This window comes from Nicotiana attenuata, unplaced genomic scaffold (assembly GCF_001879085.1).
Source record: "Nicotiana attenuata strain UT unplaced genomic scaffold, NIATTr2, whole genome shotgun sequence".
Lineage (NCBI taxonomy): Eukaryota > Viridiplantae > Streptophyta > Magnoliopsida > Solanales > Solanaceae > Nicotiana > Nicotiana attenuata.
Window position 1 is genome coordinate 238,123 of NW_017671285.1, and position 25,648 is coordinate 263,770.

Below are 25,648 nucleotides of genomic sequence, written 5' to 3' on the forward strand. Positions count from 1 at the left end.
AGTGGGGGCCAGCCCCGTTGTTATGCTCTTCAGGCTAGGCCCGAGGCTGAGGCTTCAGATGCAGTCATTACAGGTACGGTTCTGGTTTGTGATTGAGATGCTTCGGTACTATTTGATCCAGGGTCTACATATTCATATGTTTCATCTTATTTCGCACCATGCTTGGTCATGCCTGGTGATGCCTTGGGTATTCCTGTGTATGTGTCTACATTGGTGGGTGACTCTATCGTGGTCGACCGAGTCCATCGTTCATGTATTGTAGTGATTGGGGGTCTTGAGACCCGCATAGACTTGTTGCTCATAGATATGGTTGACTTCGATATCATATTGGGTATGGACTGGCTATCACCCTATCACGCTATCTTGGACTGCCATGCCAAGACTGTGACCTTAGCGTTGACCGATATGCCTCGTTTAGAGTGGAGGGGCACTCCAGTTTATTCTACCCGTAGGGTCATTTCATATGTGAAGGCTTGACGTATGGTCGAGAAGGGGTGTTTGGCCTATTTGGCCTATGTTCATGATTCCAATGCTGAGGTTCCTCCTATAGATTCTGTGCCTGTTGTCCGGGAGTTTCCAGATGTTTTCCCCTCAGACCTGTCGGGTATGCCACCCGACAGGGACATTGATTTCTGTATTGATTTGGCTCCGGGCACCCAGCCCATTTCTATTCCGCCATACCGTATGGCCCCGTCGGAGCTGAAGAAGTTAAAGGACCAGTTGCAGGATTTGTTAGATAAGGGTTTCATTAGACCCAGTGTTTCTCCTTGGGGCGCGCCAGTGTTGTTTGTCAAGAAGAAGGACGGATCGATGAGGATGTGCATAGATTACCGGCAGTTGAACAAGGTAATGATTAAGAATAAGTATCCACTGTCGAGGATTGATGATTTGTTCGACCAACTTCAGGGTGCCAGGATATTTTCCAAGATTGACTTGAGATCTGGTTACCATCAGTTGAGGATTAGGGCATCTGACGTCCCTAAGACAGCCTTCCGTACTCGGTATGGGCATTATGAGTTCTTGGTCATGTCATTTGGGTTGACCAATGCCCCAGGAGCATTCATGGAGTTGATGAACCGAGTGTTCAGGCCATATTTGGACATGTTCGTGATAGTCTTTATTGATGATATTTTGGTGTACTCTCGCAGCCAGGAGGAGCACGAGCAGTACCGTAGAGTGGTTCTTCAGACTCTGAGGGATAGTCAGTTATATGCCAAGTTCTCCAAGTGTGAGTTTTGGCTGAGTTCAGTAGCATTTCTGGGTCACGTTGTATCAGCAGGGGGTATTCAGGTGGACCCGAAGAAGATTGAGGCAGTCAAGAACTGGCCTAGACCAGCATCAGCTACGGAGATTCGGAGTTTCTTGGGGTTGGCAGGCTACTACCGTCGGTTTGTGGAGGGGTTTTCATCTATTGCAGCCCCGATGACCAGGTTGACCCAGAAGGGTGCCCAGTTCAGATGGTCGGATGAGTGCGAGGCAAGCTTTCAGAAGCTCAAGACAGCCCTGACTACGGCACCGGTGTTGGTTTTGCCCACAGGATCAGGGCCTTATACAGTTTATTGCGATGCTTCCCGTATTGGGCTAGGTGCAGTGTTGATGCAGGGTGGCAAGGTTATTACCTATGCTTCGAGGCAGTTGAAGATCCACGAGAAGAATTATCTGGTTCATGATCTAGAGTTGGCAGCCATTGTTCATGCTTTGAAGATTTGGAGGCATTATCTATATGGTGTGACGTGTGAGGTATACACTGATCACAAGAGTCTTCAGTACTTGTTCAAGCAGAAGGAGTTGAATTTGAGACAGAGGAGGTGGTTGGAGTTGTTGAAAGATTATGATGTCACCATTTTGTATCATCCGGGGAAGGCCAATGTAGTGGTCGATGCTTTGAGTAGGAAGTCGGCCAATATGGGCAGTCTTGCTTATGTCCCGGTCAGTCAGAGGCCGCTTGCTTTGGATGTTCAGGCCCTAGCCAATCAGTTCGTGAGACTGGATATTTCTGAGCCCAGCCGTGTGTTGGCTTGCACGGTCGCTCGTTCTTCATTATTGGAGCGTATTCGTGATCGGCAGTTTGATGATCCCCATTTGTGTGTCCTTAGAGACACAGTGCAGCGTGGAGGTGCCCAGCAGGTTACCTTAGATGCGGATGGAGTTTTGAGATTGCAGGGGCGAGTTTGCGTGCCCAATGTGGATGGACTTCAAGAGTTGATCTTGGAGGAGGACCACAGTTCCCGGTACTCTATTCATCCGGGCGCCGCAAAGATGTATCAGGACTTGCGGCAGCATTATTGGTGGCATAGGATGAAGAAGGATATTGTTGCATATGTGGCTCGTTGTTTGAACTGTCAGCAGGTTAAGTACAAGCATCAGAGGCCTAGTGGTTTATTTCAGAGGATTGAGCTTCCCGAGTGGAAGTGGGAGAGGATCACTATGGACTTCGTTACCGGACTTCCGTTGACTCAGAGGAAGTTCGATGCGATATGGGTTATTGTTGATAGGCTGACCAAGTCAGCACATTTCATTCCTGTGGTAGTCTCCTATTCATCCGAGAGGTTAGCTGAGATCTATATCCGGGAGATTGTTCGCCTTCATGGTGTGGCGGTATCTATCATTTCGGACCGGGGTACGCAGTTTACCTCGTGCTTCTGGGGCGCAGTTCAGCGAAATTTGGGCACACGGGTTGAGTTGAGCACAGCGTTTCATCCTCAGACCGACGGTCAGTCCGAGCGGACTATTCAAATCTTGGAGGATATGCTCCGGGCTTGTGTTATTGACTTTGGAGGTTCGTGGGATCGGTTCTTGCCTTTAGCGGAGTTTGCCTACAACAACAGCTACCAGTCCAGCATCTAGATAGCTCCTTATGAGGCTTTATATGGTAGGCGGTGTCGGTCTCCGATTGGGTCGTTTGAGCCGGGAGAGGCTCAGTTGATAGGTACAGATTTGGTTTAGGAGGCCTTGGACAAGGTCAGGATCATTCAGGACAGGCTTCGTTCGGCTCAGTCGTGGCAAAAGAGTTATGCGGATCGTAAGGTTCGGGATGTAGCTTTCATGGTTGGTGAGCGGGTCTTGCTCCGAGTGTCGCCTATGAAGGGCGTGATGAGATTTGGGAAGAAGGCCAAGCTTAGCCCTAGGTTCATTGGGCCATTTGAGATCCTCGATCGAGTGGGAGAGGTGGCTTATAGACTTGCATTGCGGCCTAGCTTATCAGCCGTGCATCCAGTTTTTCACGTATCCATGCTTCGTAGGTATCACGGCGATCCAAGCCACGTGTTAGATTTCAGCACTGTCCAATTGGACAAGGATTTATCTTATGAGGAGGAGCCGGTAGCTATTCTAGACCGGCAGGTTCAACAGTTGAGGTCGAAGAGTTTTCCTTCAGTGCGTGTTCAGTGGAGAGGTCAGCCTCTCGAGGCATCGACCTGGGAGTCCGAGTCTGATATGCGGAGCCGTTATCCTCATCTATTTCCTGACTCAGGTACTTCTTTCTTTTGTACGTTCGAGGACGAACGGTTGTTTTAGAGGTGGAGAATGTGACGACCCAAAGGGTCATCACCTATTTTCTTAGTCATTCCGTGCTTCCGAGGCCTCGAAAACCTCATTTAAGGTTTCCTCGATTTGCGTGCGCAGTCCGGGCGTGTAGACGGAAAGCTTAAATATGAATTCTGTGTGAAAAACGATAAATTTTAATATTAATATGAATATATTTGACTTCGGTCAACATTTTTGGAAAACGGACCCGGACCCGTGATTTGACGGTCCCGGAGGGTCCGTACGAAAATATGGGACTCGAGCATATGCCCGGAGTCGAATTTCAAGGTCTAGAGCCCGAGAAATGAATTTTTCTGTGAAATTGTTTTTCTAAAATTATTAAGGAAATTGGAAATGAAATTTGATTAAAGACTGTGGTATCGGGGCCGTATTTTGGTTCCGGCGCCCGATACAGGTCTTATATATGATTTAAGACGTTTCTGTGAAATTTGGTTGAAATCGGACGTCATTTGACGTGTTTCGGACCTAAATCTCTAAAAAATGAAAGTTTATGAAGTTTGATGAAAAAGTGATGATTTTGAGGTTTAATTCATTATTTTTTATGTTATTTTGGCAATTTGATCGCACGGTTAAGTTCGTAAGATATTGTTGAGTTAGTGTACGTGTTTGGTTAGGAGCCCCGAGGGCTCGGGAGTGTTTTCGGGGGTGTTCAGGGTGGTTTTGAAACTTAGAAAATTGCAGAAAACACTGCTGCTGCACCAATTCTGGTGTAACCGCACCTGCAGTCATTTGGCCGCAGATGCGGACACGCAGGTGCGCACAGCGGGTCGCAGATGCGGTCTCCTTCGCAGATGCGGATTCCTACCCCGCAAATGCGGTCCGCAGAAGCGGAATTTTTCTTTGCAGGTGCGGCCCCAGTGGGGCCTAGCCATTTCCGCATAAGCGCCCACTTTTCCGCACGTGCGGTGGCGCAGGTGCGACCCATGTACCGCAGATGCGGAAGTCGGGCAGCGAGTCTTTTTAAAAACATAACTTCAACGATTTTCTTTCGAACTTTCTCAACAATTAGAAGACTAGAGCGATTTTCTCAAGAGATTTTCTTCTCAAATCACAAGTAAGCACTTACAAACTGATTTCTTTCCATTATCTAATGTTTTCATCAACTTTTATCAATAATCTTAGGGTTTTAATGGTAGAAAATTAGGGAAATGGGTAGAGTTAGGGCTTTTCAATTTTTCTTGATTTAGACCTCGTTTTGGGGTCGAATTTGAAAACAAATTATATATTCAGGCTCGTGGGTGAATGGGGGATTTGATTTTTGTTCGAACCTCGTGTTTTGACCAAGCGGGCCCGGGGGCATTTTTGGAAACTTTGGGAAGAAAGCTTGGAAATATACAATTAGGCATTCGGTTTGATTTGTTTAGCATATATTGATATTATGAAGTCGTTATTGTATAGATTTGATTGAGTTGGAGCCGAATTCGAGAGGGAAAGCAGTTGTTGTGGATTGATTTGGCCGTGGAAGTTGAGGTAAGTGTTTGGTTTAACTCTAGCTTGAGGGAATAGGAGTTGAGTCTTGTTTGCTACTTGCTAGTTGATCGAGTACGATGTATAGGCATGGTGACGAGTATCTATACATTGGTGTCTAGCACGACCGTGGGTCTTAAATTGCTAAGTTGTTGTATTCTTAAATGATGCTTACAAGAACTTGGTTGAAGAACTTTAAAATCGAGCAAGTAATTCTTATGACTGAGCATTGGTATTAATTGTGTTAAGTAGAAATTGAATACGTTTGGTTATAGCTGACTCTCCCTTGCCGGGATGTTTGACTTGTTGTTATTGTTTCCCTTGCCGGGTAATTTGATTGTTCCCTTGCCGGGATTGTATTGTGTATTGTGCTGAAAGTAAAGGGAGCGGGTGGTACGCCTACCACAAGTGATAGTGAAATGGGAGCGGGCGGTACGCCTACCACAAGTGATATTGAAATAGGAGCGGGTGGTACGCCTACCACGAGTAATATTAAAATGGGAGCGGGTGGTACGCCTACCACGAGATATTGAGATATGGGATCGGGTTGCACGCCTGCAACGAGATGAGTTGAATGTTAAAGTTGCCTTGTCTAATCTTTATTTTTAGAAGTTAAATTGTAGATGTACTTGCCATTATTCCTTATAATTATTTTTTTACTGCTACCCCTGAAGCATGCTCCCCTCCCCAGTTTAATTGTTATGTTCTTGCTATTTTCCGTTGTATTCGTATATATATATATATATATATATATATATATATATATGTGTGTGTGTGTGTGTGTGTGTGTGTGTGTGTGTGTGTGTGATGTCCGGTCTAGCCTCGTCACTACTTCGCCGGGGTTAGGCTAGGCACTTACTAGCACATGGGGTCGGTTGTGCTGATGCTACACTTCTGTGCTCTTTTGCACAGATCACGGTGTTGGAGCAGCTTTTGGTCAGCAGCAGTAGATTGGGAGTAGACCTTCAGTCCGGAGACACCGAGGTAGCCTTGCTGACGTCGGCGGGCTCGGAGTCTCTTCTATCTTTATTTCAGTTTGTTATCCTTTGTACCGAAACAAACAGATTATGACTTCTTTCAGACTATTGTATTTAGTAAATCTTAGAAGTTCGTGAGTGTTGCGAAACCAATCTTGGGTAGAGTTTGTATTGGAATTTCCGCATTTCTTTCAGTTATTTACATTTGAGACTTCCGCTTATATTATTGCATGTTTCGTTTTATACAATTGTTGATGTTTGCTAAAAGAGGTAATAATTAATTGGCTTGCCTAGCTCCTAATAGTAGGCGCCATCACGACTCCCGAAGGTAGGAAATCCGGATCGTGACAATAAGGTAATCATATTTTGGGTCCAACAGGCTATAAGGCAAGAACATTTTCCTTTTTATGCATACCAATAGCAAACTTTGACAAAATATAAAGTGAAATATCCTGTAGAGATCTTTTGACAATGATCTTACGAAAATAATTAAAGAATTTAAATCAACTGTAAACTAGTGGCTTCTTTTAATCGAAATCATAAAATACAAATATACGTATGATGCGTTTTAAAGAAAAAGAGATTTGCCGACTTCAAATTGGCTTTCTTTTTCTTTTCTATTGTTAACTTGATATACACTCATATGAAATTTTAATGAGTGACAAGAAACACTCACTTGAATATAGAAACAATCACTGCCCATACTCATATAAACTTTGACTCTCTTGATAGTAGATTGTGACGATATCTGATCACTTTGAATTCAAGTAATATGTTGATGTAATGACAATAATTATTAATAAATTTAATTTATTAATATTCCATATAAATAATCGACAGCGTACAACACAAATTATATTAAAAGTACGAAGGCCCTGTCACGACCCAAATACTAGCTCGTCGTGATGGCGTCTATCGTGGTACTAGACAAACCGACATTTCCAGGATACTTCCAACAATCAACAGAAAATGAATTTAAGAAATTTTGAATAATCAAAGTTTTCATAAAAACGGGGTAACAACCCAAACACAAGTTTGAAAACGTAACTCCCAAATCAGGGTGTCACTAAGCTCATGAGTATCTATACGACCAGTCTAGAAAGAAGTGTCTACAAGAGTCTGTATCAAAATACAAATTAAGAAAAGACAGGGAAGGAGAAACAAGGACTGCGAACGCGGGCAACTACCTCGTAAATCTCTGATGATCAACCGTGCACGATATCTACCTCGTAAATACCTGGATATACACACGAAGTGTAGGGTGTAGCGTGAGTACAACCAACTCAGTAAGTAACAATAATAAATAAGGAACTAAAAGATAGTGACGAGCTACACAGTTATAGTTCATTTCAGTAATCTCAACAAGGAAGTAGGCATGCTTTCAAATCCGGAAAATTTTAAGTCAATTCCGTTTATACAGGCCAAGTTCAAGTAAAAACGGATATAAAATCTCCTAGAAATTTCAAAACGGTGACATATAGCAACTATGTGCAATAACAATAAAAGCAACAACAATGAAAGCTAATACGACCTCTCAGGACAACACTCAATCAGTCTTTCTCAATAGCTCATCACGCGGCTCTCAGCCCTCAACGCTCACACCCAATAGATACTTGCGCTCACTGGGGGTGTACAGACTCTGAAGGGGCTCATTTAGCCTAAGCGCTATATCGATCCGCTGTGCAGACCGATCCATAATATATAACTAGACATAAGGCTCATTGCAGTGTGCGACCCGATTTATATATATATATATATATATATATATATATATATAGCCATCAGGCTCGTTTCGGCGTGCAACCCGATCCATATATACACATATAGCTCATAGCTCGGAGCTCATGCCCTAACTCAGTTACCAACCTCTCCGATCTCTCAGAAATTATACAAATCAACCCAAATAGAGATAATAACATGTATCAACAAGAAACAAGAAGAGACTGATACATGATACGCAAGGCAAAACCGTGATTGAGTACAAGACAACAAATAGCAGATCATTCAACAAGTACACGACCTCTACTGGTCCCAAGAGTGTCATCATATAGCATAAGCATGATTTCTAACATGGTTTGCAGTCAAATTTTTCTATAACACCGGGAGAGCATATAGCTAACAACAAGTTATTCAACTTTACAAATCCAGAGAATGGACCAAGTCCCAATTTCTACGGTGTACAACCACACACGCCCGTCACCTAGTATATGCGTCACCTCCAAACCAATCACTAACGCATAATCTGGTATTTCATACCCTCAAGACCAGATTTAAAATTGTTACTTACCTCCATCCGAGAACTCTACTCCAAAATGCCCTTGCCTCTCAAATCGGTCTCCAAACGTCCCGAATCTAGTCACAAGCAGTACAATACAATCAATATATGTTAAAGAAATCAATTCCACAAAAAAATACGAAATTATGACCAAAATCCAAAATCGACTCAAACCCGTCCCCGGGGACCACGTCTCAAAATCCGAAAAAAGTTATAAAACCCGAAAGCTCATTCACTCACGAGTCTAGCCATACCATATTTACAAAAATCTAACACCAAATGGTCATTCAAATCCCCAAAATTCGCTCTCCAAATTCCTAGCCTCAAACCCCCAAATTTCACCTCAAAAACACACAACTAGCTGGGAAATCAGTGGGAAAACATCAATATTGAAGAAAAATGAATACAAGGAGGTTACCTCAATAATCTCTTCAAAAACCCTCTCAACAACCTCCAAAGTCCGAGCTCAAAATGATGGAAATGGTAAAATATCTCGGAACCTCGTATTTATATGTTCTTCCCAGGCCTTCCGCACCTGCGGCCAAAAATCTTGCTCCTGCTGTTTCGCTTCTGCAAGGAAAATCCACTTCTGCGGAGTTCACTTATTAACACTTCCTCCGCTTCTGCGCACCTTGGACCGCATCTGCGGCTTCGCAGTGCGGGAAAACCTTCGCACCTGCGACCCCTGCTCCTCATGGCCTTGCCCGCTTCTGCGGCTTTCCTTCCTGCTTCTGCGAGCTTGCACCTATGGTGCCTACTCCGCATAAGCGATTACACCAGTAGTGAAAAATCTTCAGCAAACTTTAAACTTGATCCGATAAATACCCGAAATCAGGGCCCCCGCGACCTCAACCAAACATAGAAACAAATCTTATAACATCATATAAACCTAGTTGAATCCTCAAACAACATCAAAAGCACAAATTGCACACAAATTCAAGCCTAATGAACTTTGAAATTCCAAATTCTACGAACGACACCGAAACCTACCAAATCACGTCCGATTGACCTCAAATTTTGCGCACAAGTCATAAATGACACCACAAACCTACTCCAACTTCCTAAATCCAATCCGACCCCAATATCAAAAAGTCCACTCTAGGTCATACTTTCCAAAATTCCTACTTTAGCCCTTTCAAGCCTAATTTTACTACGGACATCCAAATCACAATACGGATGCACTCCTAAGTCCAAAACCACCTAACGGAGCAAACGAACCATCAAAATCCAAATTCAAGGTCGTTTACACATAAGTCAACTTCCCCAACTTAAGCTTTCAATTAAGAGACTAAGTGTCTCAATTCACTTTCAAATCTATCCGAAACCGAACCAACTAAGTCGGTAAGTCATATAACAGTTGTAGAATATAAAAGGAGCTGAATAAGGGGAACATGGCAACAACTCTCGAAATGACTGGTCGGGCCGTTACATCCTCCCCCTCTTAAACAAACGTTCGTCATCGAACGGGTCTAGAAACATACTTGGAGTATCAAATAGGTGTGGATATCTGCTCAGCATCTCCCTATCGGTCTCCCAAGTAGCCTCCTCTATGGGCTGACCTTTCCACTGCACCTTCACTGAAGCTATATCATCTGACCTCAACTTTTGAACCTGCCGATCCAGAATGGCCACCGGCTCCACATCATAAGTCAAGTCACCATCCAACTGAGCCGTGTTGAAATCCAAAACATGAGACGGATCGTCGATATACTTCCGGAGTATAGAAACATGAAATACTAGACACACACTTGACAAGCTAGGTGGCAAGGCAAGCTTGTAAGCCACCTCTCCGATCCTCTGAAGTACCTCAAAAGGCCTAATAAACCGAGGGCTCAACTTGCGCTTCTTTTCGAACCTCATAACACCCTTCATGGGTGAAACCTTCAACAAAACCTTCTCCCCAACCATGTAAGACACATCACGGACCTTCTTGTCAACATAGCTCTTCTGTCTAGACTGTGCCGTGCCCAGCCGCTCCTGAATCAATTTAACATTGTCCAATAGCCTAGCCTCACCCGACTCAAACCAACCCACTGGAGATCTACACCGCCTCCCATATAAAGCCTTAAACGGAGCCATAAATGCTCGACTAATAACTGTTGTTGTAAACAAACTCCACGAGCGGCAGAAACTGGTCCCATGAACCCCCAAAATCAATAACACAAGCGTGTAGCATGTTCTCCAATATCTGAATAGTACGCTCGGACTGTCCGTCCGTCTAAGTGTGAAATGTTGTCTCAACTCAACCTGAGTGCCGACTCTTGTTGCACGGCTCTCCAAAACTGCAATGTAAACTCCGTGCCTCTATCTGAAATGATAGAAGCTGGCACACCGTGAAGGCAAACAATCTCTCTGATGTAAATCTCAGCCAACCGATCTGAAGAATAAGAAGTACCCACTAGAATGAAGTGCGCGGACTTGGTCATCTGATCCACAATCACCCAAATAGTATCGAACTTCCTCAAAGTCCGTCGGAGCCCAACTACGAAATCCATGGAGATCTGCTCCCACTTCCACTTTGGAATATCTATCCTCTGAAGCAATCCACCTGGTCTCTGATGCTTATACTTTACCTGCTAACAGTTGAGACACCGAGCTACAAACCCAACTATATCCTTCTTCATTCTCCTCCACCAATAATGTTGCCTCAAGTCCTGGTACATCTTTGCGGCACCCGGATGGATGGAATACCGCGAGCTCTGGGCCTCCTTAAGAATCAACTCCCGTAGCCTATCTACGTTGGGCACACATATCCGACCCTGTATCCTCAACACCCCATCATCTCCGATAATCACATCTTTAGCATCATCGTGTTGAACCTTGTCCTTGAGGACAAGTAAAATGAGGATCATTATACTGGCGCTCTCTGATGCGATCAAAATAAGGAAGACCGAGATACCACACAGGCTAGAACCCGACTGGGCTCCGAAACATCTATCCCACGAACTGGTTGGCCAAGGCCTGAACATCAACTGCAAGAGGTCTCTCACTAACAAGAATGAATGCAAGACTATCCATACTCATTGCCTTCCTACTCAAGGCATCGGCCACCACATTGGCTTTTCCAACGGCCATGGAGGAGGAGATTGAGTCAATAGAGAAGAACAACACTTGGGAGTTAACAACTCTTCCCAAGGGTCATCGAACAATTGGAGTGAAATGGGTATACAAAATAAAGAAGAATGCTGATGGAGATGTGGAGAAATACAAGGCACGACTTGTGGCTAAAGGCTTCAGGCAAAGGCAAGGCATTGACTATGAAGAAGTCTATGCACCTGTTGCCCGCATGGAGACGATTCATTTTCCGATCTCTTTGGTGGCGCAAATGAAGTGGAAGATCCATCAACTAGATGTCAAGTCAGCCTTCTTGAATGGCTATCTTGAAGAAGAAGTCTATGTTGAACAACCATTGGGCTTCGTGGTCAAAAACCATGAAGATAAAGTGTTGCAGTTGAAGAAAGCTTTATATGGATTAAAGCAAGCCCCACGAGCATGGAATAGTTGCATCGAGAAATATTTTCAAGACAATGGGTTTACTCGTTGTCTCCATGAATATGCTCTTTACCTTAAAGTTCATACTAATGGAGATATCTTGCTTGTTTGTCTTTATGTTGATGATCTTATTTTCACGGGTAATAACCCAAGTTTGTTTGAAGCTTTTAAGAAATATATGTCTCGTGAGTTCGAGATGACGGACGTAGGGCTCATGTCATACTACCTGGGCCTAGAAGTGAAGCGGATGGAGGATAGAATTTTTATCTCTCAAGAAAGCTATACAAAAGAGATATTGAAGAAGTTCAACATGCTCGATTGCAATCCCGTGTACACACCCATGGAGAGTGGGACAAAATTGTCCAAGTTTGATGAAGGAGAAAAGGTGAACCCCACATTTTTCAAAAGTCTTGTGGGAAGTTTGAGGTACTTGACTTGTACTAGGCCAGATATACTATTTGCAGTTGGAGTAGTAAGCCGCTTCATGGAAGCTCTTACCTCCACTCATTTAAAAGTCACTAGAAGAATTCTTCGCTACCTAAAAGGTACGATTGACTTTGGGCTATTTTATTCTTCTTCTAGTGATTTTAGTCTTATGGGGTTTTGTGATAGTGATTATGCGGGAGATATTGATGATAGAAAGAGCACAACTGGCTTTGTGTTTTTCTTGGGTGATTCTGTTATTTCTTGGAGTTCAAAGAAACAGTCCATAGTTACTCTCTCGACTTGTGAAGCTGAATATATAGCAGCAACATCATGTACATGTCATGCTATTTGGCTGAGAAGATTGTTGAAGGAGCTCAATTTACTACAAATTGAAGCTAAAGAAATTTGTATTGACAACAAATCCGCACAGGCACTCGCGAAGAATCCAGTGTATCACGATCGAAGCAAGCATATTGATACAAGGTATCACTTCATCAGAGAAAGCATTGCCAAGAAGGAAGTCGAGCTCAAGTATGTGAAATCTCATGATCAAGTTGCAGATATTTTTACCAAGCCTCTCAAATTTGAAGATTTTCAGAGATTGAGATCAAGACTTGGAATGAAGAAAAATCAAAATTAAGGGAGATTTTTGTGGGACCAATCTAAAAAAAAGCAATTAAAAAAGAAAAGAAAAAAAATAACATCAAGTTGCAATAACAACAAAACCAAATAGCAAAACCAATTTGAAGTTGGTTTTGAATGGTGGAACAAGTTATGGCAATTTGCAATATGCAAATTGTAAATACAACCTTTTGATTGGTTGGAGGAACGGTCTCTCACTACTATAAAAGGAGGCTTCAGCTATTCATTTCATACACACCAAAATCAGAGAGAGCGCAATAGAGCGTAGAGAGAGTAATCCACAGATTGTAGTCTGTGAGATAAATAGTGAGTGGGAGTAATATTGTAGTGAGGTATTTAAAATAAAGAGTATTATTTCTTTCGAAGTTGTAGTAGTCTTTTGATTCTACTAAGTTGTAATATTATAGTGGAAATATTGCTCCACTCGGGTATTGTATTTTACCCCGTTAAAAGAGTTGGTGTCTTTGTTACTCTCTTGTGTTATTGTTATTTACCGTGAGTATTATTCCTGGGCGGGATTATTATTTTTTTATTCTCAATATCTATTAGCCAAACCAAAACACAAGACCACTAAAAAATTATCATATAATATTTTTGTACAATACAAATGAAAAATATGCGGATAATGATAAGTTATAGTATTAACAAAAAGATGATAAATTTGTTCAACAAAGTATACAAAAGTTATTGCAGATTGATTATGCTTCGCCTGCTGCCTGCGGTTTCAAATACTTGTAGACTAATAGGTGAATCCCACAGCATCTGAATTTGTTAGCCAACTGGTAATACTTCTGATACTGTAACATGCCTTTTTTCCATTCTTCTTTTGTCAAGAGCCGTCACCGCAAACTCCAGCTTCAGCACTGTATAGAACACCATAACATTAAGTCTTCTGGAATAAGTTAACAATGTTTTTCGAATTCACATCAATACAAGTATAAAAAAAAGGAGCATCTACACTGCTCTCCAGGGAGCATAACAAACAATTCTCCATTCACATAGCTTTTGAAAAGAAAGGCCATTCAATTTAAAAGTATACAAGATCGACATAATTACCTCACTGCTACTAATCAAGCAGCTTCAGTCTTGATCATTACAAAGGCTTAGATGAGACTTTGAGCAGCAATAGTCCACTCAGGTGTCCCAGGTATAATGATAATAGTCTCTGTTGCTCCAGGCCTGGGATCATTTATAGCTTTTGCATCAGAAATCTAGAAAATAGTTAGTCAAAAGTGAAAATGTTTTTATACAACGCTAAATCAGTACTTTGCATAAATGAGACCAAGTACACTGATATGGTAATATTTAGAAACAAAAAATGGTGGAAAACACGAAAACAAAACATGTAGAGAAAGAGAACCAGAAATCTAGAACAGTAAAAGATTAAGAACAAAGAAAACTAATAGTAACCAAAAAGGTAGAAAGATGTACCAAAAGAGGGAGATGCTATTTACTATTATATATACACATTTATGCATAAAGAGGGAGATCATATATTTTTTTTATTGGGCGTGGCCTTTGTAAAGACCAATCAGAAATAAAAGGCAGAATATAAAAGAGGAAAAAAAGGTGTAATGCTATACAATCCACAGATCACACCTTACATATTTGTCGAAAACATCCTCCGCCTTCTCCATGGATTGCAGGAAGGACAGATGGAGGTACAACTACTTCCACAGTAGTGCCTGTGGTCACAGCTGGATGACTTCGTCTATATTAATGAAATTCACGTTTAACCAAGACATACATATATTATCAGTATATAATAGAAATAGCAGTTCATAAATGAACGGTAGAACATGAAGAAAAAAAAGGACAATGAAAGCAAGAGTTTGGTCGTGATCAAGAATGTACTGACCTTCGAAAATCACCAATACTTGAAGGATCTTCTGCATAGTCTAGGAAGCTCACACCTTCACCCAGTCTCTGTAATACAGTTCAGAAAATTAATATTTTTATGATATTTATCATTTATTGAATCAGAATTTTTTTTCCTAGCACAAAGAGACGTGCTCTAGGACAACTCTGACGCTCACTTTAAATTACATTGTGAAAGAAACCAGCGCGTGGTTATAAGTACATTAGGTGGAGCAGTGTAGATATAAAAATCAACCAATTTCTATTTTAATAGTCACAAGAAACTTGAATGGTAGAATTAACTGTAAACAAATGCTTTCCTGAAAACCCCATGGTGCTGAAGATGGCATTCTGTCGGATATATGCGGTGGAACGCCCGGGCTATGAAAATTTTGCATAAAGGGAGGACGATCATCAAGTGCATGGAAACCACGATGTGGAGGTAGGACACCAACAGCATCAAACTTGTGAAATGATGGACGAATGTTAGAGAACAAGTCTCAAGGTGGAAATTCTCTTCTTCCCATGTGTGAAGGGAATGGAGTTATCTTAGCAGTCAAATAAATTAAGGAAACATATCCAAATACCTTTAAAATGGCAGCATCATTATCCACTTCTCCAGGTCTAGAAGAATCAACACCCCTAGAGAGTGATTATGGAATTTGCACATCAGTATAGCTTCAGATGCTTAATGACAGATCATTGCAAGCAGTGTCAAAGTAGAAGATATGTGTTTATATCCAAGCAAAGCTAGCTTACTTCCATTGTATTCTGTTCTTGAGCTTCTTTTCAATAAGACCAATTCCTTCAAGCACATTTGTTATATCATATATCCTTCTTTTCTGCACCTGTAAGATCAGAAAATTACAATCAGATTTTAACAATGCATCGAGAGAACTTCTAGCTAAAAGATATATCACCTCTAAAGTGTCTGCAGCCTGGTTAAGATCAAGCATACCATCTTCAGCATGCTTGATCAAGTTGATAAATTTCTTGGCTAGAAGACCTGAACTGAAGACAGTGGCTCAATCTATGGGTTTATTCCACCATAAAGTCGCGCTTCCCATAAATAAATTAACAACAAACCAATGCATGGGCAAAAAATCGTTAAATACCCAATGAACTGTCGTAACGGCAACTTGCAGGTGTAAGAGGAGAAGGAGAACCTGCAAATTTGCAATCCAAAAGTTGTTAAGAAAATATTTAACCACTGCAACCATGTTAGTAACGTCAAAGATTGAGCTGCACCCAACAGTCCTGGATTCTACAAAAGTTCACCAAATCAAAAGAGTATTCCCACTATGAAATCCCATAATCAATCTCTGTGCAACTAATAAGATATCCCAAACATTTCATGTCTAAACTAACTTTGTGTCTAACAGAAAAATCTCACCACCACAAACACAGTGCATTAACGTGTGAAAATATCCAATTTTCATTTGAAGTATAGGAAGGAGAATGTGCTAGTTTAGTTCTGTGGAATGAAACACAAATTCACTTGTAAAAATGTTTCCAAAGTAAAGCAGACAGTAGGAGTGGTTTACTATATTCTCAAATATCAAAAAGAACAAGTCTCCTAACAGTGATTAGTTGGTACCAAAACATAAATTTTATCAAAAAAGCATAGTAGATGTGTGCAAATCAGGAATAATTACTAACATGTATTTAAAAATTATCCAAAATTATTCAAAATAACTGAAAATTAACATTTATCAACCAAAATTGTGATTACCAACACAATAAAATAGAATAAAGATAAATAAATTTTCTGTAGGTGCGAATAGGAAAATTCACAGTGAATAATCCAGAACTGAAAGGAAAAATAGAAAGATATGCAAAGAAAGAGATAATGTAGTGTTCTTGTCTCGCAAGTCACAGCTAGGCTATTCAGATTTGAGAGCTCCTTTGATCACTTATGGCACAAAGACTTGGCACTTTGCGAGTGATATGGTGTGTCGAGTTATAAAATAATAGAGACAATGTTGCGATGTGTTGATTTGTACACCATCAGAGAAGGAGGAATTTGAGGAACTATGAAATATTGCAATAGTTTTAGGTAAATAATTGGATTAACACTAAAACATGTAAAAGCAGTTAAAGATTTGCTAAGCTAATTCCCACACATGCCATGTGAAAATAAAAGATTTTTGTTTAAAAAGAACAAGAAAAAGGATACCGCATGAAGCCATGCTAATATGGAACTTCTGTATGAAACTTCCAGCATATCTCGTACAACACGAAGCTAGTCTGCTTTCGACTAACATAATGTATCTCTCAGTGCGACCTATAGTCCGCTTCCAGTTAAAGATATGCACTAACCATCCAAAGTATGCAATTTTGAGTTCATTCTGAAAGCGTAAATATTAAAAATAATTAATTTGAGTTCCATCATTTAAGCTGTAATGCATATTATAAGCTATTTGCAAATGCTAAATATATACCTGTACACCAACCAAAAGATTATCCGGTTTGATATCTCTGTGTATTACTGTGACGATCCAACCCGTCGTCTCATGTATTACAGCCCCGTTCCCCCCATTTATTGCTCTTTCATGTTATATTATCTACAACGGGTGAGTTAGAGTTGAATTGAATTGGTTTGGATAGGAAATGAGACACTTAGTCCCTTTAAGGAAGGTTTGGGTTGGAAAAGTCAACCGAATGTTGACTTATTAGTTAGAAGGCTCGGATGTGAATTCTGGTGATTCGGTTAGCTTCGGGAGGTGATTTGTGACTTAGGAGTGCGATCGGAAGTGATTTTGGAAGTCCGGAGTAGAATTAGGCTTGAATTGGCAAAGTTGGCATTTTGGCGAATTCCGGTGGATAGGTGAGATTTTGATCCGAGGGTCGGAATGTAGTTCCGAGAGTTGCAGTAGCTCCGTTAGGTGATTTTAGATATGTGTGCAAAATTTCAGGTCATTCGGAGGTGTTTTGGTTGGATTTTTTATCGAATGCGTAATTCGGAAGTTTTTAAGAAACTTAGGCTTGAATTCGATGTGATTTGATGATTTTAGCGTTGTTTGATGTGTTTTGAGGATGAGAACAAGTTTGAATGAGGTTTTAGGATGTATTGGTGTTTTTGGATGAGGTCCCGGGGGCCTCGGGGTGAATTCGGGTGGTTGAACGAGAGTTTTGAAGTTTGCTTCAGGTTTGTTGTTGCTGTCATCTGGTATTTCTGCTTCTGCGGAAATGGACCGCAGAAGCGGTTCCGTAGTGAGCGGTCGCAGAAGCGGCCAGGTGTGGGTTAGGGTAGTTCCGCATAAGCGGAAGTTGGTCGCTTCAGCGGGTCCGAATAAGCGGACATTGTACCGCAGAAGCGGTTTTGAGGGAACCGCAGAAGCGGAGTTCGAGTCGCATAAGCGAAGTCCGGGTTTTTAAGTGAAGACCGCATAAGCGGATTTTTGGCCGCACAAGCGGTCCCGCACAAGCGGAAGCGGGACCGCATAAGCGAAAATCGTTGTTGGCAGAAAGGTTTAAAAGATTTATTTCATCCGCGAACAAGAGGTAGTTTCCCCCATTTTTAAGCGACTTGGAGAGCTTTGGGCGAGGATTTTCGAGGGTTTTGACTGAGAATCAATTGGAGGTAAGTCTCTTGGCCTAATTATTCGAGTTTAGGGTAGAAATTACATGTAAATTGTGGAAAATTCATCCAAAAACGGGTCAAGCTAGGGCTTGGAAAGCTGTGATGTAAAAATGGATTTTGAAAGGGCATTTGAACTCCGATTTTTGGTAAAATTGGTGTGTGTAGACTCGTGGCGAGACGAGGAATCCAGTGATGTAAATTTCGTAATTTTTCGAGAAGTAGGCCCGGGGCTCGGGTTTTGCCAACTTAGTGAATTTTGGTGTTTTTCGAGTCTTTTCGATTGGGTTATGTTTCTTTAGCCTATTGTAATGTATTCTTTGTGGTTTTAATCAGATTCGGCGTGCGAAGAGGTTGATTCGAAAGGTAAAAGCATAGCGAACTAGACTTGTGGCCGGCTTGAGGTGAGTAATAGATGTAGATGATGACCTGAGGGTTTGAAACCCCGGTATATCACATTGTGACGCTATATTGAGGCGAGACACGTACTCTATGACGAGTGCGGGGTCGATTGTGACTGGGGATTGTGACCTAGTCCGTTCCGAATTATGTTCGTACTGCGTTCTTGACTAGAAATTATTTGGTAATCATCCTACTTGGATTTTATGAATTGTTTGGGGCTTTGTGCCTATCATGTGCATCCTTCAGGGATCCTTATCACTGCTTCCATGATGCTTAGCATATTTCATGATATTAGTCCTGAGTTAGACACTGCCTCGAAATGACTAGTACATAAATAAAGGTTTAAACATTTAGCTCTATAATTCCTAATAATTGAAACTAAAATGAATAAGTTGACTGTGCCCGAGTGTGGATCGGGCTGCACGCCGCAGCGAATGCTACTATGATATTGCGCTTGGGCTGTAGGAGCCCCTCCGGAGTCTGAACCCCCACAGTGAGCGCGGGTACCCAAATAGATCGGGCTGCGCGCCGCAGCGGTCATGTGCATTGCATTGCATTCATGCATTTTATATCTGTTGGTCTTAATTGTCATTGTCTGCTGTTGTTTCATCGTTTAACGTGCTGAATCGTTGATTATATCTTTATATTGTAATACTTCGGGATTTCTTACTTTCAGCCATTATATATGTTTATTACTCACTGAGTTGGAAGTACTCACTTTACTCCCTGCACCATATGTGCAGATTCAGGTGCTCCGGAGACTTAGTGGAGCTGTTTGCTGTTTTCGTGAAGTTCATTTTCAGGAGTTGTTGAGGTAGCTGTCTGACGTCCGCAGGACCCGACTCCTCCCCTTTATTTCATTTATCTTTCCATATCCTAGACTTCTTTATTACTATGGATATAGTACGCTGTTACATCTAGAGGCTCTAGACTCGTGACTCCAGATCTATTGGGGAATGTTTGGATATTCGTTATTATTTTCCGTACTATTTTATTTAGTTTCGGATTGGAACCTTGATATTTTCTATTTTAATCGTATTATTTGTTAACGGATTAAGTATTTGGGTTGAGAGTATTTAAATTGGTCGGGCTTGCCTGGCCTTAGTGTTGGGCGCCATCACGACCGGGATTGGGGTCGTGACAATTACATGTTTCTCATGACAGTATGTGAAGGCTTAGGCTAACGATGCAATATACTGTTCCAAGACAGAAGATAAAAGCGTGAAATAAAATTGTGCGACTCCAAAGGTCATATGATACTCAAGGAATCTACAAAAATCATTCTATCTAAAAGTGGAGCAATCGACATCAATTTTTACACAATATAGACAACATGCAGGTGAAATAATCAAAGGAAAACAAGAAGAATATAAGCAAGCATCTAAAAAAACTTACCCTTTTTAAGAAGAAGCAGAGAAGTCGAAGAAATTCAGTGCTCTATGTAAAGTACGAAAAGGAGTACTGTAGATATGTTGTGGATATTAGAACAAATCCAGAAGTTGAGAATTTATAGTAAGGGTTGGAGGAAAAGGATAGGTGTACAGAATAGCTAAAAGACGAAGAGAACAGAGGAGAAAATCAGGAAGCGGTGAGGTTATAAAAATGTTAATTACTTGCTCGGAGAAAATGTGGAGGACAAAGTAAAAGCACAAGAAGGGTACCAATTTGAAATATAACTAAGTTTTCAAAAATCTAACACATCAAAATTACTTAATGAAAGATAAACTATTCTACGAAGGGGAATACATTAGCATATTTTTTACATTATATGATTAAACTGAATGTAAAAATGCAGCTACATAATAAAAGCTTTGGTTATACCATATTCATTACCAGTGAATAGAAAATCAGAAAATCACAATTCACGAAGAAAATAATTGCATACATGTCTGATACTTTATCTATACAAAGTAACAATGAGAAAGAGGATATAGGAGAATATAAAGAAAAAACATCACAACCTGTAACTCAAAGGATTGCCTTCTGAATAATTTTGTCGTATACTATATTAGAGGTAGAATGATCGTCATCGGTACTTGGCATAGACGGTCGGATCAATAATTTCACACAACTTAAACTCTTTGCCCTCGATAAGGCAACGTAAAGTTGACCATGTGAAAATACAGGTTCCCGCAAATAAATTCCAACGAAATCTAAAGTCTGGCCTTGTGCTTTATTTATTGTCATAGCAAAGCATAGTCGAACAGGAAATTGCGTTCTTTTAAATTGCACAGGCATTTTTTCATCCTGCGATGATAATAATGGAATTCTGGGGATAAACACGTGCATATTTTTTAAATCACCTGTCGTAATCTTAGCGCTGATCACATGGCTTTTAAAATCACAGCAAGTCAATCGCGTGCCATTACATAAACCTTCACATGGATTTAAATTTCGCAATAATATAATTGGACAATTCTCTTTCAAACATAATTTATAAGGGGGCAAGCCAGGAGGATTTAAAGTGTGTAGTAGATCTTCAAATTGTGTTTGGTTATTAAATTCAATAGCTTCATCGGTGCCAATAAATATTTTTGATTTTCCAGTAAATCGATCAATAAGCATGTCATTAATTTCATCGACGAAATCATTTATTATTGTCAAGATCACACGCGAATCTGTACAAAATGAATTAGAGCATAATGAATCCAAATTTGAATACGTCGCTGTGAATAGTTTATCGAGGGATTCTTTTTCAGTTGTGTAAGGAATAATCAAAGAATCTGGAATTTCAATCTTGTTTGCTGAATTGACTCGTTCTTGTCTATTTCCAATTCTTAACAAATAATCACAAAATGCAGGATCTGTTTTTGCTCTCATGTTCTCAGATAATTTTCGTTTTTCAAGTTCATTCCAAATGCTAGAATATAATAAACTTTCGTTGATGAAATCTTCTTTTTTTTCCGTAGAGCACAACAGGAAGATTTTGTCTGAAGTCACCTCCTAAAACAACAACTTTTCCGCCAAATAATGCATTTGTATCCATCAGATCTTTTAAGAGTAGATCAAAAACCTCCATCATTCTTTTTTTGGCCATAGATACCTCATCCCATATAATCAATTTTGCATCTCGGATTAAACCTGCAAGTGCGCTTTCTTTGCTAATGTTACAACTGGCATTTTCATCGATGTCAATAGGAATTTTGAAACGTGAATGTGCAGTACGTCCTCCCGGGAGAATAAAAGCAGCAACACTAGAAGTGGCTATTGCCAAAGCTATATATCCCATGGATCGTACAATTGCTAATAAAGCACGGTACAAAAAAGTTTTCTCTGTTCCTCCAGGACCATCTACGAAAAATGCACCTGGTATATTTGAAAATATCCTTTCAGTAATCACATTATATGCAATCAATTGATTTTTGTTTAATTTCCTATGCAACAATACGTCATCTTCGCTAACAATAATAGATCTTTCAAAATAAATCTCTTTTGCCTCTTTTGCTGCCGTAGAAGGCCTGATAGTTTCTGAGATAAGTTCATACTCATTTACATCATGACCCATGGAATATAAAATGTCATTGATATGGTTCAGAGCGTGATATCGAATTTCTCTTCTTTCAATAGTTTGTAACACTTTATAGTCTTCAATCATCGATTCTTCAAATTGTTCCCATAATTTTCTAGGGTTGGCAGGACCACAATACACCAGTAACGTAGCAAATAAACGTCGTAAACTATATGAAATTTGGTAACTTGCGGCCTCAGACATACACTCTATCAAGCTATTATCACAGTGCAATAATCCTCTTTTTTCTACGGACTCTCTGAAAGTACTACAAGGCTCTCCATTTACTGCCAAAAGATCCTTATATGACGTCGGTCCTCGCACATGCATTAGTAATAATCTAAGATAATATCGTTCTCCTTCTGTTGGATGACATGTCACAATACGGCCAACAGCACAACGTTTTTGTCTACGTGCCCAAAATTTGTCACTGGAGGACCACACGAAGTATTCAGGGAATTCTTTGTACAATAAGTTGAGCTCTTTAGCATCTTCGTCGGTATCATTCATGTAGAAGAATTCAGTTAACATTGTTTTTTGGATCATCGGATTATTCACAATTGTATGTATATGTGTGTTGCTCTTAAAAGAAACAAATTGTTGACCTTCAAGATGTAGTTGAAGACGATAAACACTGGGAGACATTTCGCTTATAGGAAAACCAAAGAGACGCCATACGGCTTCTGGAGGTGATACCCATCTAGCAGATCTGTATTCCTTTACCTCATCTATCTCTATGTTTGTATCGTTATTTTGTACACAGAACGCAATTTTGTCATGTCCTTTACAAATGTATTTGTAAAGATATTTCACGACTTTGATGTCGGAGCACACTTCAACATTTATATGACAATTGAATTTTTCAAGTAAATAAGGATTGTACGGAATAACCCAGGAGTTATCTAAATATTGTTCTCTTACTTTCACAACTTCTCCTGTATTTCGTCTTCTGTAAACTGGATAAGAATCATTTCCTTTCGATGTTTGATCGGCAAACATTTTTGGATATTTGAACTTGCAGTAACCTTTTTTTTCATGCAAGAATTTGTTGGATCTAAACTACCGCAAGGACCATGCATCATATGCTTAATGACAAGCTTACGCAAATCTGGTTCTGCCTTATCATCTGGTAATTCTGCTCTGATTATATCATCATACGCCTCTGTTGTCAACAATTTATGCTCATTACCTAGTATAATAAGAAATTGAGCATGGGGTAAACCTCGTTTCTGAAACTCCACGGTGTACATAAAAGCAATAACTTTTCCAAAGATATTTTGTTTCAATATATCCGTCTTCAGTTCTTCTATTTTAGCCCTGAATACTCGAGTAATCAAATCAGGTCTATTTTGTGCCTCATCAGCTGACCATAGATGTCTTTTATTTCCGTCCAAGATGGGTTACATGTCATAGTTATAAACAAATCAGGTTTCCCGAAACGTTGCACTAATGCAATAGCATCCATATAACGTTGACGCATATCTCTAGGACCTCCTATAAAAGAATTTGGCAGAGAAGTTTGTTTTCCAACATTAGAAGCATCTCGTTCACCCAGTCTTAGAATATCAAGAAGTCCTTGCAGTATACCCATTCTGAATAAATCTTGATTGAATGAAACAAAGTCTAATCTTTGTGTCTCCAATTTTATATATTCATCAACTGAATATTGCTGGAGTAATCTTCCTGTATGCAAAATTTCATCTTCATCATCATTTCTCATTTGAAGCTTGTAACATTAGTATTCACGAACTAAAACTATATCTCTTTTGCGTTTTCCTTTTTGCAGATTTTGAGCTTCCATATCAAGATATCCATCAACAGATGTGAAATTTTTTATACTCGGCAATTGTTCAAATTCAATCAGAGTGTGGCTTCTAGGATTTTTTTTTGCTTTGGGCAACTTTTTAATACCACAGTGCCACCTGCCTTGACCATATGGAAATTACAACGGGTACTGTAATGGGTCATAGCATCCAAAATAATAATTAACTCTTTGTGTCATGTCGCTGTGAGTATAAATTTGAAGATGCGGCGCACGAGTAGCAGAACTATCATTTTCATCAACCCATATTGCTGCAATTTCAGTAGTAGTAGGCAGATTATATACACGTTGATCTAATCCAGCATCAATTTTCAATGCTATGTGGAAGTTTTGTAAGTTCTACATATCTGTTAACGATCGTAGAAATATTGAATGTGGATTATCCTTTAGAATGTCTATTAATTCTTTCACTAATGATTCATTTAATTTGTCTGAACAAGCCATTCTATTTCCAAGCTCATTTGCATTATCATAAAAGTACAGTTGCAAATTTCTTGGTCGTCTTTCTCTTGGATATAAATCATCTATCAAATGATACATCTGTCCTTGAACTCTGAATGTATATATACCACAGTTTCTCTTGGCTAAATCTTTTTCATAAGACACCAAGTGATGTAAAAGCAAACAAATTATTATATGTTCTAATATACGTTGGAAAACGCTTGGATTCTGCATTATTTCCCATATATAAATTTTTCAGTTTAGCTGACATTCGATGAGAGCTTAACTTCACTGTACCATTGCCACAACAAAATCCAGGGGGTTCATATTCAAATTTTCTAGCATAGCAGAACAAGCAACTTGGGATCTTTTTAACGGAATATAATCAGAGCGTAGTTGGTTAATGTTTATCGTAGTTCTCTTATTCTTTACACGGCCTGCATAGTGCAGATAATTAATAGTAAGAAATAAAAATAGACTCAGTGGTGAAATCAATGAAGGATGATCCTTATACTAACCTTTAGTTGTAACTGTTTCAAAGGTTGGAGCGCATGAACCATTTGCGGTACCCGATGTTGAACCTGATTCACGATAGTTATCAATTAATTAATATGCAGAATACGTACAAGAAGTTAAATAGATACTACATCTTTATGGTTTTACCTTTTTCAAAAATATGAAAAGGCTGGGTCATATCATTTTCCTTGTCAAAGACATCGCATGGCGAAAAAGCTCGACACCGAGTAACTGCATGGTCATAGTTGTAAAGGTGACATATTAATAATCATTGTGTATGTATATATTATAAAAGCAACGAAAAGGATAGAGCCTTTGATATTCTAACCTGTTTCTGAAGAAGAACAAGACACTCCAATATTAACATCATCATCCATATGAGATATTGTTCCAGTGCGATTGATATGATTTGTATTTGCAAGAAGGCGATTAGTAGTTGTCTCGCGAATTTTCAAGCGTCGTTGCAATATTTTTTCTTCTTTCAAGGTCATTCCCAAACAGTGTCTAATTTACGGTATTTGTTATTCTTATCATGAGCTTCCGTCACCGAGCGATGACCCTTTTTTGATTGTCGAATATCCATTAATTTGATTTTGTTACAATTATTGGTACTCCGGTTGTCCTGAACATCATTATACAACAATAGAATTATGATTTTTTCATCAAATAGCAAGAGATATGGAAGAAAGAACAATTA

At 40.0% G+C, this 25,648-nt stretch overlaps 2 protein-coding genes across 2 annotated transcripts; both read right to left on the reverse strand.

The window, feature by feature from the left end:
• Positions 1-20,632: 20,632 nt before the first annotated feature.
• Positions 20,633-21,484, reverse strand: LOC109207282 (ATP-dependent DNA helicase PIF1-like). The gene has a single exon (XM_019370170.1). It carries the CDS (start codon positions 21,482-21,484, stop codon positions 20,633-20,635), a length of 852 nt encoding a protein of 283 aa, XP_019225715.1.
• Positions 21,485-21,524: 40 nt separating this feature from the next.
• Positions 21,525-25,442, reverse strand: LOC109207283. The gene is made up of 8 exons (XM_019370171.1): positions 25,280-25,442; positions 25,099-25,182; positions 24,954-25,016; positions 24,733-24,872; positions 24,210-24,333; positions 23,594-23,855; positions 23,275-23,489; positions 21,525-23,197 (listed from the first exon to the last, which is right to left on the reverse strand). Exons 1-8 carry the CDS (start codon positions 25,440-25,442, stop codon positions 21,525-21,527), a joined length of 2,724 nt encoding a protein of 907 aa, XP_019225716.1.
• Positions 25,443-25,648: the final 206 nt, after the last annotated feature.